At 47.9% G+C, this 15,370-nt stretch overlaps 8 protein-coding genes across 8 annotated transcripts; 5 read left to right on the forward strand and 3 right to left on the reverse strand.

Moving 5' to 3' along the window:
* Positions 1 to 172: 172 nt before the first annotated feature.
* On the forward strand, positions 173 to 556 carry BHQ10_008314 (uncharacterized protein; the record flags this gene model as incomplete). Its single annotated transcript, XM_040881106.1, has 1 exon — positions 173 to 556. The coding sequence occupies one exon, from the start codon at positions 173 to 175 to the stop codon at positions 554 to 556; it is 384 nt and encodes a 127-aa protein (XP_040736816.1).
* A 711-nt stretch (positions 557 to 1,267) lies between these two features.
* Positions 1,268 to 1,816, forward strand: BHQ10_008315 (uncharacterized protein; the record flags this gene model as incomplete). Its single annotated transcript, XM_040881107.1, has 2 exons — positions 1,268 to 1,684; positions 1,748 to 1,816. 2 exons carry the CDS (start codon positions 1,268 to 1,270, stop codon positions 1,814 to 1,816), a joined length of 486 nt encoding a protein of 161 aa, XP_040736817.1.
* Positions 1,817 to 2,607: 791 nt separating this feature from the next.
* Positions 2,608 to 6,037, forward strand: BHQ10_008316 (uncharacterized protein; the record flags this gene model as incomplete). Its single annotated transcript, XM_040881108.1, has 4 exons — positions 2,608 to 2,756; positions 2,808 to 3,313; positions 3,361 to 5,353; positions 5,404 to 6,037. The coding sequence occupies 4 exons, from the start codon at positions 2,608 to 2,610 to the stop codon at positions 6,035 to 6,037; spliced, it is 3,282 nt and encodes a 1,093-aa protein (XP_040736818.1).
* A 263-nt stretch (positions 6,038 to 6,300) lies between these two features.
* On the reverse strand, positions 6,301 to 7,311 carry BHQ10_008317 (uncharacterized protein; the record flags this gene model as incomplete). The annotated part of the gene is made up of 3 exons (XM_040881109.1): positions 6,301 to 6,585; positions 6,657 to 6,908; positions 6,976 to 7,311. 3 exons carry the CDS (start codon positions 7,309 to 7,311, stop codon positions 6,301 to 6,303), a joined length of 873 nt encoding a protein of 290 aa, XP_040736819.1.
* Positions 7,312 to 8,549: 1,238 nt separating this feature from the next.
* BHQ10_008318 (uncharacterized protein) lies at positions 8,550 to 9,494 on the reverse strand (the record flags this gene model as incomplete). Its single annotated transcript, XM_040881110.1, has 1 exon — positions 8,550 to 9,494. The coding sequence occupies one exon, from the start codon at positions 9,492 to 9,494 to the stop codon at positions 8,550 to 8,552; it is 945 nt and encodes a 314-aa protein (XP_040736820.1).
* A 1,330-nt stretch (positions 9,495 to 10,824) lies between these two features.
* BHQ10_008319 (uncharacterized protein) lies at positions 10,825 to 12,346 on the forward strand (the record flags this gene model as incomplete). Its single annotated transcript, XM_040881111.1, has 5 exons — positions 10,825 to 10,861; positions 11,027 to 11,101; positions 11,158 to 11,226; positions 11,278 to 11,636; positions 11,693 to 12,346. The coding sequence occupies 5 exons, from the start codon at positions 10,825 to 10,827 to the stop codon at positions 12,344 to 12,346; spliced, it is 1,194 nt and encodes a 397-aa protein (XP_040736821.1).
* Positions 12,347 to 13,011: 665 nt separating this feature from the next.
* BHQ10_008320 (uncharacterized protein) lies at positions 13,012 to 14,117 on the forward strand (the record flags this gene model as incomplete). Its single annotated transcript, XM_040881113.1, has 3 exons — positions 13,012 to 13,588; positions 13,649 to 13,974; positions 14,049 to 14,117. The coding sequence occupies 3 exons, from the start codon at positions 13,012 to 13,014 to the stop codon at positions 14,115 to 14,117; spliced, it is 972 nt and encodes a 323-aa protein (XP_040736822.1).
* Positions 14,118 to 14,266: 149 nt separating this feature from the next.
* Positions 14,267 to 15,116, reverse strand: BHQ10_008321 (uncharacterized protein; the record flags this gene model as incomplete). Its single annotated transcript, XM_040881114.1, has 3 exons — positions 14,267 to 14,691; positions 14,769 to 14,980; positions 15,058 to 15,116. 3 exons carry the CDS (start codon positions 15,114 to 15,116, stop codon positions 14,267 to 14,269), a joined length of 696 nt encoding a protein of 231 aa, XP_040736823.1.
* Between the last annotated feature and the right edge of the window lie 254 nt (positions 15,117 to 15,370).

Consider the following 15,370-nt stretch of genomic DNA (forward strand, 5'->3'; position numbering starts at 1 on the left):
ATACTGCGTGTGTTGGAGACTTTAAAAAGCCATAAATGAGATCCATTCCTCCTCGAGTCTATTGCAATAACATTATTTATCATCAAATCAAAAAACATCAATCCACTCAATCATTCTTCACTTACTCTCCAGTTCACCAATTACCAACACTTCAAGCATATCAACATTGAAAATGTCGGACTCTCCGGTCAAAGTTGATGTCTCTGGCATCGGGAAGGTGCATCTACTTCGTGCACTTTGGGCTAACTCCGAAGTCTCAGCATGGTGCCAAATCCACGACGTCTACGAAGACTTTGACGAGCGGGCTGCAAAGAAGGCATTTGCTGAGTCTGACGGTTCTTTTGGCTATTTCTGCAGCCGTGTCATCAAGTGTAACTTAAAGGGAGATTCGGTGGATCCCTGGGGATATGATCGGGACAATGGAAAGGGTGCGTTCCAAAAGGTTGTGAACGAGATTCGCGAGTCCTGCCGCATTCCGCCAGTGAAGCCAGAGTCTGCTGAGGGTGCTGCTGAAGGTGCCACTGATGAGGCTGCTACCGATGCTTCATCAAAGTGAGAAGGTGGCAGCTACAGTCTCAGCCAGCTTGAAGAAAGCCTCCGCTAGGACATACCTAGTTTCAACATCTCTTTCTCCTGCTTAGGCAAGCGAGCTCAATCAGACATCCAAGCCTCTATCTCTAAAGATCTATTTCCTGTGCGTAGCTTAATCGTAGAAGTGGTTTGTTGGCTGTATACAATCTAGTAAGCTTGTTGTAGTATATGTTTCTTATGCCCTTCAGGAAACGCAGTGTAGACTGGGACTGCGTACCTTCAAATTCGGCTTTTCACCGAGTCATCTCATCCTATCTGGTTGTCTGTAATCAATCTTCGTGTATGGATGACTCCATATCACATACAGGCGAACCCCGATATTCTTCAGATTTTTGGTACATTCACCATTGACCTTCAGGGTCTAAGACAATTTGGAAGCATATAATATCTGTGTCATCAGAAACATGTACATTGATATGACCTTCAACTGATCCACCTCTCACCCACACAAAGATTATGTTTCCTCTTGACTCAGAGAATTCACCATGGAGTTAGAACACGTCTGGTTCTTAGTGAGTCAAATTTGGTGACTCGAAAAGCTGTCGAGCAGACATAAATAAAGGAGATTTTACAGTATTCTTTCTGTACTGTTAGCATTCCATTCGAATCAATTCGATTATTTACTGAATTCTTGACAGCTATTTACATCTCCATCGAACGTCAAACGAGACTCAAGATGTCAAAAGAGGCTGATATTAGCGGCATCGACAAATACCTGTTGATGAGGAAGTTATGGTATGGTGTGAGATGGACGGGAAAGAGCGAGGAGGCACCTTTCTATGACGAAGAGAGAGCCAAAGAAATATTTGATACACATAATGGAAATTTGGGAACGTTCCAGGTCGAAGTCTGTGGGAAGTTCCTTCTCGTCGATTTGAGCGGGGACATTGTGAATCACGAGATTTATGATCTTCGATATGGAACAGGCGCCTTCAACAAGGTTCTTGAAAAAATTCGTACACCACAGCAGCAACACTCTCAACCTCCAGCGACAGCACAATCCACCTCAGGTTCTGTGGCCAATGCTCAAGCAGGCGAGGAGAGCTCCGATAGTTCCGTGGATAAGAGCGCCTGGGCCAAGCGGGCCAAAATGGTACATAAGCGTCATCGACGATGAGAATACTGCTGCTGTTGACAATGATGCTATGGCTTCAAGGGCATCTGTGCTCAGTGCAATGACCTCAAGCAAGAACCTTCTTCTTCTGGCAAGGACGAAGCTATCTGATGGTATGGCTGGCGKGGKAATTCGATATTCAGGAAATCCCCAAAAAATCCATTTGTTTTCACTTTCCTTTAATCCGTCTTTAGTGCAACATAAACGTAGTACGTTCATCGACTCCCAGTATCTTTAACATCTTTTCAAACCAGAGTGTAGACTACCTCATATCATTTAATCATACATACGTACAGAGATGAAGAGTAGGTACTAGCATCCTCAAATGTAGACAGATACCTGAACAATCATGTAGAAGAAGCCTTTTTTAGCCCTTTTGCTCTGCTGTCTTGGTCAAGAACGACAAGTCTGGCGCTTAGCAAGGTGAAACTTCGGGGCTGTAAATCTAATGAGTTATCCGGATCTGGATTCAGCCTCAAGAAAGGCTAACCTAGGCGGAGGATTTGATTGTCAGGTCTTGTGATATATCTCAGCGCGAGATGATGGATGGAGGGTTACTCCGCATTTCCGCTTGTGTGTATGAAAGATTGTATTGATCAGTAATGGAACTAGCCGCTAGTGGTATCTTATTGTAGAGTAGTGTAGTATGATTGGTCTACAGTGCTATTTCTACCCCGCAAATCCTCGTCATTGACTGTATTTTGGTATGTACCTTGTAAGTGGCTGGTCAATACCATACAATAACATGATCTGCTTCTCCTCCCTTGTCTCAGCTTCCCTCGCCATCATTCTCCTTCTTTAGTTGTTGTCATTTTGAACACCCACGGTCATTCCGATAAATCCGGTCTATCTCGGATCTCCCTGTAATTGCATCTTCATATATCTCCTCTTATCTGCTTATCATGGGTGGAGAAGCTCACCCAAGAGCTCCTCCCAGCTCTTATCCGAAGCTGGTCGAGCGCCCGGTGGGCCAGCATATCCGGAGTATCTACCTCGACAGATTGCGCCAATTCACTGATGAGGGTCTCTACCGCGAGGATGGGCTTGTTAGGTAGGTCTACCATGACTGATTGATTTACCAGCCGACGCTGACCTCTTGTAGCAAGTATTACGATGCCGTCGTATCCGACCAAGAACACGTTAAGCTATTCGTATACTCCCCACCGAACTTATCGCGACCAACTTTCAAAGAAGCGACATCACATAAATTCAAACCTACCAGCACCGGCAATGCTTTTGGCCCAAGTTGGTCCACACACTGGTTCAAAATCCACTTGACAATACCTCGAGATTTGCTGGGCAAAGAGCGCTTGGAATTCCATTGGGATGCGGGCAATGAGGGATTGATTTGGACAGAGCATGGTCATCCGTTACAAGGATTGACCGGTGATGGTGAACGTATCGAATGGATTATCCCAGAGAGCTTCCGTGATGGTAAAGAGCATGTTTTCTACATTGAGATGGCATGCAATGGCATGTTTGGAAATGGAAATGGAAATTCGATAGCACCTCCGGATGATAACCGCTATTTCACGCTGTCGAAAGCACAGATTGTCGCTGTTAACCTGGATGCTCGAGCTTTGTATTATGATTTTTGGATTATTGGAGGTATGACTTGCGTTTGTTTTAGGCTTTCCATTTGCTAACAGTCACAGATGCCGCAAGAGAGTTCCCGCAAGACTCTTGGGAACAGCACGAAGCACTCATGGTCGCAAACTCTATTATGGACACTTTCATCGCAGGCGGTGGAAGCAAGCAGGCAATCAAGGACGCCCGCAAGGTCGCTCAGCGATATCTAGGCGACCGGGTTGATTCTCACAAAGTATATGATACTGACACGGAGGCGATCGTTTATGCAATTGGTCATTGTCACATTGACACCTGCTGGCTATGGCCATTTGCAGAGACGAAGCGCAAGGTCGCAAGGTCTTGGTCAAATCAATGCGATTTAATGGACCGTTATCCGGAGCACCGATTCACCGTTTCTCAAGCTCAGCAGTACAAGTGGCTTAAAACCTACTATCCATCTGTTTTTGACCGGGTGAAGAGTTACGTCAAGAAAGGACGCTTTCAGCCTATTGGCGGCAGCTGGGTCGAACACGACACCAACCTTCCTAGCGGAGAGTCTCTTGTACGACAATTCCTGTACGGACAGCGGTTGTTTGAAAGTAACTTTGGGGAAAGATGTCGCACATTCTGGCTGCCAGATACCTTTGGATATTCGTCACAGCTACCACAGCTGTGTCAACTAGCCGGTATGAAGCGATTCTTTACCCAAAAACTGAGCTGGAACAACATCAACAACTTCCCTCATACTACCTTTAACTGGGTTGCTCTTGACGGCAGTCAAGTACTTTGCCATATGACACCAGCTGAGACGTATACTGCCTCTGCTCATTTTGGCGACGTTAGGCGGAGTATCACTCAGCACAAGTCCCTAGATCAAGACAAGACGTCACTCTTGGTCTTTGGTAAGGGAGACGGTGGTGGTGGCCCGACTTTCGAGCACCTGGAGAAACTGCGTCGCTGCCGTGGTTTATCTGACAAGGTCGGATTGCTTCCTCGTGTCAAGATGAACACCTCCGTGGACGAGTTCTTTGATCAGCTACAAGAAAAGGCAGCCAAAGGCGTGAACTTTACAACCTGGTATGGTGAGCTATACTTTGAGCTGCACCGAGGCACCTACACATCTCAGTCGAACAACAAGCGCAACAACCGAACAGCCGAGTTCCTGCTTCGAGAGATTGAATACTTCGCAACCTTGGCTACTGTTGGCAAGACAAAAAGTAGCTACAAATACCCCAAGGAAGACTTGGATAATATTTGGGAAGCGGTACTGCTCTGCCAGTTCCATGACTGCTTACCTGGTAGCTCAATCGGCATGTGTTATGAAGACACAAGGGAGATTTACGCCGAGGTTTTTGCCACTGGTCACAGACTTAAGAAAGAAGCTCTTGCTGCTCTTGGGTTCAGTGAACCTAAGTCTAGCGAGAATGTTCAATATATCAATACCTTGCCTTGGCAGAGATCTGAAGTTATTAAACTTCCCGAAGCTGTGTGCCATAGCAATGGGCCAAGCTACGCTCAAATAAGTGGTCGTACTGGTGCAATTGACGCTTCTTTGCTCAACAACTCTGCGACACCACGTGTTAGCATCAAGGAAGTGAAGCCAGGAGTATTCCGTCTTACTAATGAAAAGTTAAAAGTCGACATCCAGGACGGTGTGATCGTTTCGTTGTACGACGTCGAAGCTGAACGAGAGGTGATTTCTCGAGGAGGTAAAGCCGGACAACTGGTTATTTTTGATGATAAGCCCTTGAACTGGCAGGCTTGGGATGTAGAAGTTTTCCATCTCGAATCTCGCAAGGAGCTCAAGTCTAGCACCACCTCCATTGCAGAGAACTCTCCCCATTGTGTTAGTGTAGTGACGGAAACTCAAATCAGCGAGCACAGCTGGATCAAGACTACTATTAGCTTGAAGGCTACCGTGGACAATGAGCCTTCATATGTCGAATTTGACAGCGAGGTTGAATGGCGAGAGAACAAGAAGTTCCTCAAGGTCGAGTTCCCGGTCGATGTCCACAACACTGAAGCTTCGTATGAGACTCAGTATGGTATCGTCCGTCGACCGACACACTACAATACAAGGTATGCCTTCACCCAGCAACTCGTAATTATCAATTTTAACAGACGAACAGCTGGGATATGGCCAAGTTTGAAGTCTGCTCCCACAAATGGGCCGATCTCTCCGAATACGGCTACGGAGTCTCCATTCTCAACGATTGCAAATACGGCTTCGCCACAGTTGGTAACGTGATGCGATTGTCTCTCATGCGAGCCCCCAAAGCACCCGATGCCCATGCTGACATGGGCCGTCACCACATCCGCTACGCCATCTTGCCTCATTCCGGCCCTCTCGACCACCGCACAATCCGCGCCGGATACAACTTCAATCAACCTCTGACCGCCGTCTCGGCGACCAGCAAGAACACTGGTGCCTTCGACGCAATCCACATGACCGGCTCAAAGGCCCTGATCCTAGACGCCGTGAAACGCGGCGAAGACGACGAGGACGTATCCCGGGGCGAACTCGCGAAGAGACCCGGTCAAAGCATTATAATGCGACTGTACGAGTCTTTAGGCGGAAAAGCGCGTGGAACTATTCATACTACCTTGCCGGTTAAGAAAGTGTGGAAGACGAATTTGTTGGAGGATGATGAGGCTGAGTTCTCGATTGTTGAAAATCACAAGGATGCCACGTTTGAAGGGCAGAAAAGTGTAGATCTTGAGTTGAGGCCGTTTGAGGTTGCTACTTTTAGATTGCAGCTGTAGTCGGTCGTCCAATATCAGACAGTAACAATATACGATATAGCTTAAGTTGATAGCATATACATAGCAAATTTCAATCATTCAGATTATCGCCATTAGAAATATCCCTTCTAGTCTACCCATCCAAGATATCTAGAATAATATAAACGCCATCCATCCATCTTTAATCCTACAGAATAAACCCACAAAACGCCCTGCTTGAACGCACTCAAATGACCCAGCTCTCTCCCTCTGTCTCACACACTCAGAAAAAAAAAGAGACTTGCTCAATCCCGCCCATAGGTAATCTTCAATCTCTTCGCAGGCGGCTTACTTGACCCATCAAAATCAAAATCATCTTCATCCTTCGTCGCCACGGGTGTAGACGCTGATCCAGACCCACCACCGCTTTTCTTTTTGTTTTTCGACGATCCTCCCTTTGAGCCTTCGGACTTGGTGCTTGTGCCGTTTCCGTTGCCATTGTTTAGTGTTAAGGAAGGTCCGCCATGCGAAGATGTCGGGGTCGGTGCGTGTGAAGGTGTAGTTTGGGCCGATGACGGGGCTGGAGAATCCTATCCACCCAAAAAAATCCAAATTAACTCCCAGCCTCTCAAACCTGACGAAGAAAGGGAATAGAACATACTCTCATAAACGAAGCCGAACTCCTACTGAAAACCCTATCAACCTCCGAAAACGCAGCTTTCCGTCTTCCACCTGTAATCGCGGTGCCCGTCGAGCCCGAAATCGATAAACTGCCTGCCCCACCACTTCCTCCCAGACCCGAAGAGCTGCTTGATCCTTTGATGTAGTTGTCGAAGCCCTTGATTATGTTGCCGGCGCTGGTGTCTTCGAGGTATGATTGCTCAAAGCGGTAGATTTGTTCTTCAAGTTGGGCCTGTGGGGAATTAGCGTTCTGTGGCTTTTTTGACCAGGGAACGGGGAGGGATGGACGTGTCCATTACCATGCTTTTATCCATAAGCCTCTTCTTCTGCAGAGTGTCGCGTAGCTCGCGACGTAGTTTTTCGTAGTATGGTAAGCCGCGGTTCTCGTTGTTTGCTGCCGCTGCTGCGCTGTTGTTGTTGCTGCCGTTCGCGCCCGTTGAAGAAGCAGCAGCAGTAGGGTTTGCGCCAGGGTTTTTATTCGTTGTAGCTGCGTTCGAGGGCATTGTGTTTTGCGTCGTTGCGTTTTGCGATGCCTGATTTGTGGTGTTTGATGCGCTGGTTGTAGTGTTCGCGGTGGTACTGGTTGGAGCTGGATTTGGTGTTGCGGTCGCCGTGGTGGGTGCGGCGTCGGCCATTATGAATGAAATTGCGAACGTTGGTATATACGATGTCGAGTTTGGTTGCCTTTTGAGTCGATTGCGCACGAACGATATAGACTTGATTAAAGTCAAAGGGCGGAAGACGCGGACAGCTCCGAGTGTTTGTCCTGTTTGCATCTGAGCTACCCTTGCCTCAAGTCGTTATCGATCGCGCAGGTGACGACAGCTGAAACCATCTTGCGACCTGATCTCAACTCGATAATTACACATTGAGCAACTGTATATTTACATTTTTGGGCGACTAGAAACTTCGACTCAAAAGTTCCCGCTGTCATTTAACTGGTACGAATCATCGAAATGGATCACTCACATATGGACCATGGCGATATGGACATGGGCCATGGTGGAGGCCAGTGTGTTACAAGCGTACGTCTTTCTACTCTGTTACAAGACGAAGCTAATATATCATGGATGAAGATGTTATTCACCTGGTCCACTCGCAACATGTGCATAATCTTCCCCGAATGGCGCGTCCAAGGCACCGGTTCACTCATCGCATCCCTCTTCGCTATTATCCTACTCTGTGCCGGCTACGAAGCTGTCCGGAGCTTCACTCGTCTCTACGAGGCAACACATACACAGCGTCTTAAAGCGTTTTCATCTTCTGTATTGGCTGGKAAGTTCTTCATCATACCCACTCCGTTCCCACTCCTCCCTTCCGCCCTCGCTCCCCGCCAGCCTATGCTGAAGCTCGATTGTCTTTAAGACACTGAGAACGCGGGCCCTCGAACTACGTCGGGTGATGTTGATCCCCCGGAACAATATACCAGAAGAGAAGGCCTTGCACGATTCACGAACTCACTGCTTGTAGGCAGAGATAGTAAGCAAGTCTTGGAGCGACGGGGGAGAGTGATCATGGCGACGCTTTATGCGGTACAGGTGTTTTATAGTTTTTTTATCATGTGAGTATTCTATAGTCGACTGCATCCGATGATGGCCACTGACATTGTAGGCTTCTCTTCATGACATATAACGGATGGGTGATGATTTCCGTTGCTGTTGGTGCGTTTGTCGGATACCTGGTTTTTGGCGGTGATGCACCTGCGACGAAATCTGCTGCATGCCATTAAGCTTAATATGCTGGTAATCTTCTGGCCGGAAGCCGCAAAACGACACCATACTATCGTCCATGCGTGGAATATGAGTTCCATATCGTTAGTGAAGGCGACAAGTCCAGACGGACTGCGTGTATCATATGTCTTGTGCCAGGTCGACTAAGGGACTTCGATATCACTATCGTCCCCACCAAATCCAAAGCTGAACTCTTCAGCTTTGCCGCTTGGGTCATCGACCCGAGAATTAGCATGAACAATTTCATCCCATTTTCGCTTCCTTCCTTCCTTTTGTTTTGCTAGGTCTTCCAGCGCTTCGTCAAGGAGCTCTGGATACGATTGTCTCATCTTCTCGACAAATCTAGCGAAAGGATCGTCGACATTTTTACGGAAGCCAGATACCTGGTCGGCTTTGTTTTGTAGAAAGTCTAAAGCCGCAGATAGATGTCCTCTAGGCACAAAGTTCTGTGTAATAGCAATTGACGGCTCGAGGTTGACCACCAAATGCCACCAGCCTGAAGGAACGTGTAAAACTTCCCCTTCTCCACAGATCCCCTCAAGACATCCTGGCGTGCGTCTTGCCTCTGCATGAAAGCCTATCAACCATTCAGCAATACTGAGAGGCGACGTCACCTCACTCTGGTCGTCCGAAACGTAAACGCCAGGAGGAGGGGGCAGTTTAGACGAAGACGGAAACATAATCCAATATTTGGACCCACGGAGTACAGCATTCCACGCACTTGTCGCGTTAGGATCTTTGTGGAAAGTACTTCCTGATCGCTCAGGTCCTATGATGAGCCATCGACTATCAGGACGGTCTGAATCGAGAACAGCGAACAGATCTTCCCCGAAGCATGGTGGTGGCCAATACGCAGCATTGGGGACGACTGAAGGGTGACCGACTTCCAAGCCCATTTTGTCCACAAAACTGCGGTCGAAGAGATATAAGGGACTTTCGTCTGAGTTGTTCCTCATGTATTCAACGTACGTGTTCAATGGCCAGTCTACAGCTTCAGCGCGGAAGGTCGTGCTGCTGTACTTGGCTAGAAGTTCGTCTGTCGACCATTTTTGAAAGACGGGCCATTCTTTGACTGGCTCAGTCAACATGAACGGTCGATCTGTCCATTTATCTTGGAAGTCTTCGGCAGACAGGTTTTGGAGCCGAGGTATTTGATTTTGAGAAGGAATGCCTGTAACATATGGGTCCAATGATATGTGGGCACAATAGAACGGACGATGCAGAGCATCAGAAAAGAGATTCGCACAATCAATCGTTGGAACTTCTGATGGAGACAATTTCAGAAATGTAGCTCGCCAAGTCCCTTGCCATACTAGATCTTGACGAGACTCCCTGCGCAAATTAGTATACATTTTGATTTTGATTGCAATCGATAGGAGCTCTTACGCAACTAGGAAAGCCTTCCATAAATCCTCGGACCGTGTGAATGCATACAGCGCTTTACACGTACGACCGAGGCTCAACAAACTTGTTGAATCGAGACACTCCAAGCACAATTGGATCAGCTCGTCTGGGAGTATGTTGAAGGTCCCTATAGCGTCACGAAGATTTGAGGTTGCAACCAAGGCGTTGCCACTCGGTTTGACTCCGAGTGGATGACAGGGAATTGCTTCCCATCCGTTCCTCGTGCTGTCTATAGCCTCGACTTGGTGAGGATGAGGATCCTTGGGAGCAAGTTCTGCTGCTGTCATTATGATTGTCGCCCTGCCGCCTATCTCCTTATGGTTCGTTTTTTTAGGTAAAAAACGAGTGTCTTACTCCGTAGTAAGTCAGACAAAATACTACAATGAACCATCGAACCAATCAAATCCCATACGCTTAGCCTTATTAGGACTAAGGCCTTCAACGTCACCGAAAAAATAGTACCGCCTCTGATTGGCTGTATCGAGAATACTGACAAAGCGGCGCTTAATGCTGGACCAATCAAAGCTACTTATATGTACAAAGTGGTGGGGCCGCTCAAATGGTTTGGCCAATGGGATGCTGTAATTTAAGCGGCAAACGCTGGCAGTAAGACAGGCTTTGGTGGGAAAGTGCCAGGCGCAGGTTTTGCAGGTGGGAGGAGTTGCCTCGCGCTAAGATAGAAAATTTCACGGCCTGCAAAAAAAAAAAATTACTATTACTTGCTTGGCCTGCCTGCCCTTTCTTTTCCTCCTCTTTCTTCTCTCCCCACGTTATTCTCAACGAAAACACCACTTTATCACAACTACTCAAATTCTAGAATCATACAGCGCTCTCTTGTTCGAGAGTCGATTCTAGTTTTTCTTTTACACAAGTCCATCACTCTTTCAGTGTCTTAGCCACGACATTATCCCCGCGGGATTGTTTGTGGTTTTTCTTCGACCTCGCCAACGCAACCCCACTGTCAAGCCGATCGCAGCGCAGCGCCTGTGATCACCCATCTCAACTCTCGCAATCATGGCTTCTAAAGACGGCTTGGAGGAGATTCCTGAGGGTATGGCTTATTATATTTCCTTTGCGACATTTGAAGCGTGTGTTCCGTTGTCAAGGCGATGATATCAAAGGATGTGCCCTGTGATACTCGTCTAGCAGCCACGCTTTGCAAATATTTTTTTTCTCTTTAAATAAGAATTGTCGGCTAACGCACCTCCTCTTACAGGACAGATCGAGTCTAACTATGACGAGGTCACCGACTCCTTCGATGCCATGAACCTCAAGCCCGAGCTTCTTCGCGGTAAGTCCAGTCGATAAAATTCTTCAGTGGCGATGAACGAAGGCTGACAACATCAGGTGTCTACGCTTATGGTTTCGAGCGCCCTTCTGCTATCCAGCAGCGCGCTATCATGCCTGTCATTAAGGGTACGTTCTCCTCTGAGTATTAGTATTCAGTCCACATCTAACATCAATAAGGCAACGATGTCATTGCTCAGGCTCAGTCTGGTACCGGTAAAACCGCTACCTTCTCCATCTCCGCTCTCCAGAAGATCGACGGCAGCCTCAAGGCTTGCCAGGCTCTTATCTTGGCCCCTACCCGTGAATTGGCCCAGCAAATTCAGAAGGTCGTTGTCGCCATTGGTGATTTCATGAGCATCGAGTGCCATGCTTGCATTGGTGGTACCAACGTCCGTGAGGACATGAAGGCTCTCCAGGATGGTCCTCAGGTCGTTGTCGGAACCCCCGGTCGTGTCCAGGATATGATCCAGCGTCGTGTCCTCCGCACCGACAACATCAAGATGTTCGTCCTCGACGAGGCCGATGAGATGCTTTCTGTATGTTCTCCCCTCTACTTATACCCAGCTTTTAACAAGTAGCTAACATGGTATAGCGTGGTTTCACCGAGCAAATCTACGACATCTTCCAGCTCCTCCCCCAGTCCACCCAGGTCGTCCTTCTCTCCGCTACCATGCCCCAGGACGTCCTCGAGGTCACCACCAAGTTCATGCGCGACCCCGTCCGTATTCTTGTCAAGAAGGACGAGCTTACCCTCGAAGGTATCAAGCAGTTCTACATTGCCGTTGAGAAGGAAGAGTGGAAGCTTGACACCCTCTCTGATCTTTACGAGACCGTCACCATCACCCAGGCTGTCATCTTCTGCAACMCCCGCCGCAAGGTCGACTGGCTCACCGACAAGCTCACTGCCCGTGATTTCACTGTCTCCGCCATGCACGGAGACATGGAACAGTCCCAGCGTGACGTTATCATGAAGGAGTTCCGTTCCGGTTCTTCTCGTGTCTTGATCGCCACTGACTTGTTGGCCCGTGGTATCGACGTCCAGCAGGTTTCCTTGGTCATCAACTACGACTTGCCCGCCAACCGTGAGAACTACATTCACCGTATCGGTCGTGGTGGTCGTTTCGGTCGTAAGGGTGTTGCCATCAACTTCGTCACCGCCGACGATGTCCGTATGATGCGTGAAATTGAGCAATTCTACAACACCCAGATCGAGGAGATGCCCATGAACGTTGCTGACCTCATCTAAAATCTCTTCTGTCATTCTTGCAGTGTCCTGAAGATAGATCAGATTATGCAAATGATCGTTTGGGACATCTAATCAGTTTGGCTTGGATCCAGCTGGTTTTGGAAAATAATTTCAAAAGTGGCTTTTCTATGCAATGTTCCTGGACTGCCCTGCTGTCGTCGGATAGTACAACAGGGTTGGCAGGTTCTCGTATTTCCTTTGTTGTCTCCTTTTTCTCCCAGTTCCATACCGTTGAACATTTATGCTCTTCATGCTTTGTGTTTCAGACATTTACGGATGCGTTAGTTTTTCTTTTTTCTTTCCTGCTATGTATCCTGAAGCTTTGTTCTTGCATGAGGTATGTTTTTGCATACCCTAGTGTGAGACGAAGTTATGAGCGATGTTGCCTTGCTTCCTCGAGATCTTCTTGTTTGTTTAAAGAGCTATAGACAGAGGAGGCAGATGGGCGAATGGACGAATGACGATAATGACACGGGGTGGTTGTATACCGGCTTGTTAGCAAGAGATAGAGGTAAATGCCATACTGTTTTCATTTTTTTCAAGTAATTGGTAAATTATTTAGGGTTGGGTCAGGTGCCCTCTCTCTCCTTCCTTCCGCGTGTTGCAGCCTTGGGTTTGAAACTTCGAGCTTACAACCAGCAATTGTCTTCTCTTTACACATCAGCATGCCCTCCAACACGGCGTCCGGACTGAGCGATGCTCCTGCCAGCTCGTCCAAAACATCGCTCTTATGGGCCTACCAACTCCGCCGCGAACATGTCCACCTCGTAGACCGCATCGACGACATGAGCACTCAGCTCATCTCTTCCACCAACAAATCACAAATCTGCGATGACCATCTTTCCTCTCTCGAGAGTCTCGTTAAGACCCTGCAAGCAGAGAACTGCACTCTGAAGAATGAGGTGACTCTCGTACGCACTAAGCTTACTGCCAGTATCGAGGATATCAACCAACAGATCACTCAGATTGTGAGTGTTAACAATGCAGCGGAATATGTGACGAAGCAGCTGGAGTTAGATATTAGGGGTATGGGGCATCAGGTCACGGAGCTGTCGAAGTGTGTGTCTGAGTTGAAGGGAGAAATTGCCAATGTCGCCTACCAAATAGGGGCTCTTGCTGCTCAGGAGGTGGATGTTGAACCAACGCAGGATAAGGCAGAGTTGGCGAAGGTTGAGTCTGGATCAGAGCAGATTGAAGCACGCCGAAGACGGATTGTCACATTGTCTTTGGGGGAGAAGAGAAGTCTGTCCCATCGTGCAGCAATATATATATCTATATGGACACAACTAATAGCCGGAATAGGCGACCCACAACCCTCTCCTGAGCCAGAGGCAGAAATCACAAATGTTCCAGACAGCATGATTAGCCAAACAGCCCTGTCCACCCAGTCAATCATCTCGGATACCATACCCTCTCCAAACCCATACGACCACATCTTCCAACAAATCCACCAGAACGGCCGCACAATCAGCGACTACTTCGTCTTCACCTCCGAACTCCGCCCCCAACTACCTCGCCGAAAACAAGAAGGACATATAGTTGAAGCATTCTTTGACGGTATCACCGAAGACTCGGATGGTGCTGCGTTCAAGGCTTCGTTGGAGGACTATCTGGACAAAGCTGGGTGGGTATGGAGTAACCTCGAGGTGTTTTGTAGGCCGCGTGCATTGCGGAATAAGAGGAGAGCGATATATAATACCAGAGCGAGGTCGAGGGCGAACGCTTTGGCGAGGCAGGGAGAGTCGCAAACATAATCTTCGAAAATGGCTGATTCTCTACCGTGGCTTCGTACGTCGTGGCAGTTTTATGACTATAGCTATTGCATGCATACCATACACTTAGGTACCTTATGATTCCAATAATTTGTATGAACACATCTCACAAGATTTATATACATCCTTCGCACCTTCTAAGAGCAAATCAAGTCTCCTTAAACTCATACCTCCCCTCCACCCTATCTCTACACTCCACCTCAATTCTCTCCACCTGCTTCCCATCCACCTCAATCTCCGCCCTCATAACCTCACCATTCTTCACCTGGCCCACCCCCTTCGGCGTTCCCGTCAACACCAAATCCCCTTCCTCAAGCGTCATAACCCTCGAAATATCAGCTAACTGTCTCGGGATCTGATAAAGCATCAAATTCGTATTATCAGCCTGACGCACTTGATCGCCCACGGACAATCGCAGGAATGCATTGTGCGGGTCTGGAATCGCGGATTTGGGGATTAGGTTGCTAATAGGACAAAAAGTGTCGAAACCCTTGGCAATGGACCATGGGAGACCTTTGCGTTTGGCTTCGTCTTGCACGTTACGGGCTGTCATGTCGATTGCGAGGAGGTAACCTATCCATCACCAATTAGCCATTGCCCCACGAGGATCCAAAAATAGTTGAGTGTATGGGAGGGGGGAGGGAACGAACTGGAGATAGAGTCCAAAGCACCCTGATGATCCTCCGGATCGAGGTCTTTTAGTGTCTTGCCAATGACCAGGCCAAGCTCAACTTCATAATGCACATTTACGCCTTTGGGGAGTAAGACGGGACCCTGTCCTGGTAGCAGCAGAGAAGAAGTGGGCTTGAGGAAGAAGAAGGGCTGTTTAGGTTTGGCGCTGTTGAGTTCGGTGATGTGGTCTCTACATTGTCGCGAAAGCAGTTAGTATTGTGTAAATAATTTGATTTTGGGAGGGAAGTTGAGGTGGAGAGGGCATACGCATAATTCCGACCAATGCAAATGATTTTGCGACAGTTGTTTCTGAATGCGGTTGTCATTTTGTCGCATACGTTCGCTTTTTGTTTGCGCGGTTAATCAGTCGGGATTCTGGGAGAAGGAGAAAAGATAGGTCAATTGCAAGAATGCGATGTTGTGATGTTGACGGGGTATAAGCTCGGAATGGTTGCCGTCCGGCAAAGTAATGCTCCGGACAATGTCCGCGGGATATCAAAGTTTAATCTATTCGTGCCGATTTGCGGAGGGTTTCTCGTCCGATTCGTACACAGTACTACTGGGGGAAGTATTAGTATAG

Source organism: Talaromyces amestolkiae (assembly GCF_001896365.1).
Source record: "Talaromyces amestolkiae strain CIB chromosome Unknown scaffold18.1, whole genome shotgun sequence".
Taxonomy (NCBI): domain Eukaryota; kingdom Fungi; phylum Ascomycota; class Eurotiomycetes; order Eurotiales; family Trichocomaceae; genus Talaromyces; species Talaromyces amestolkiae.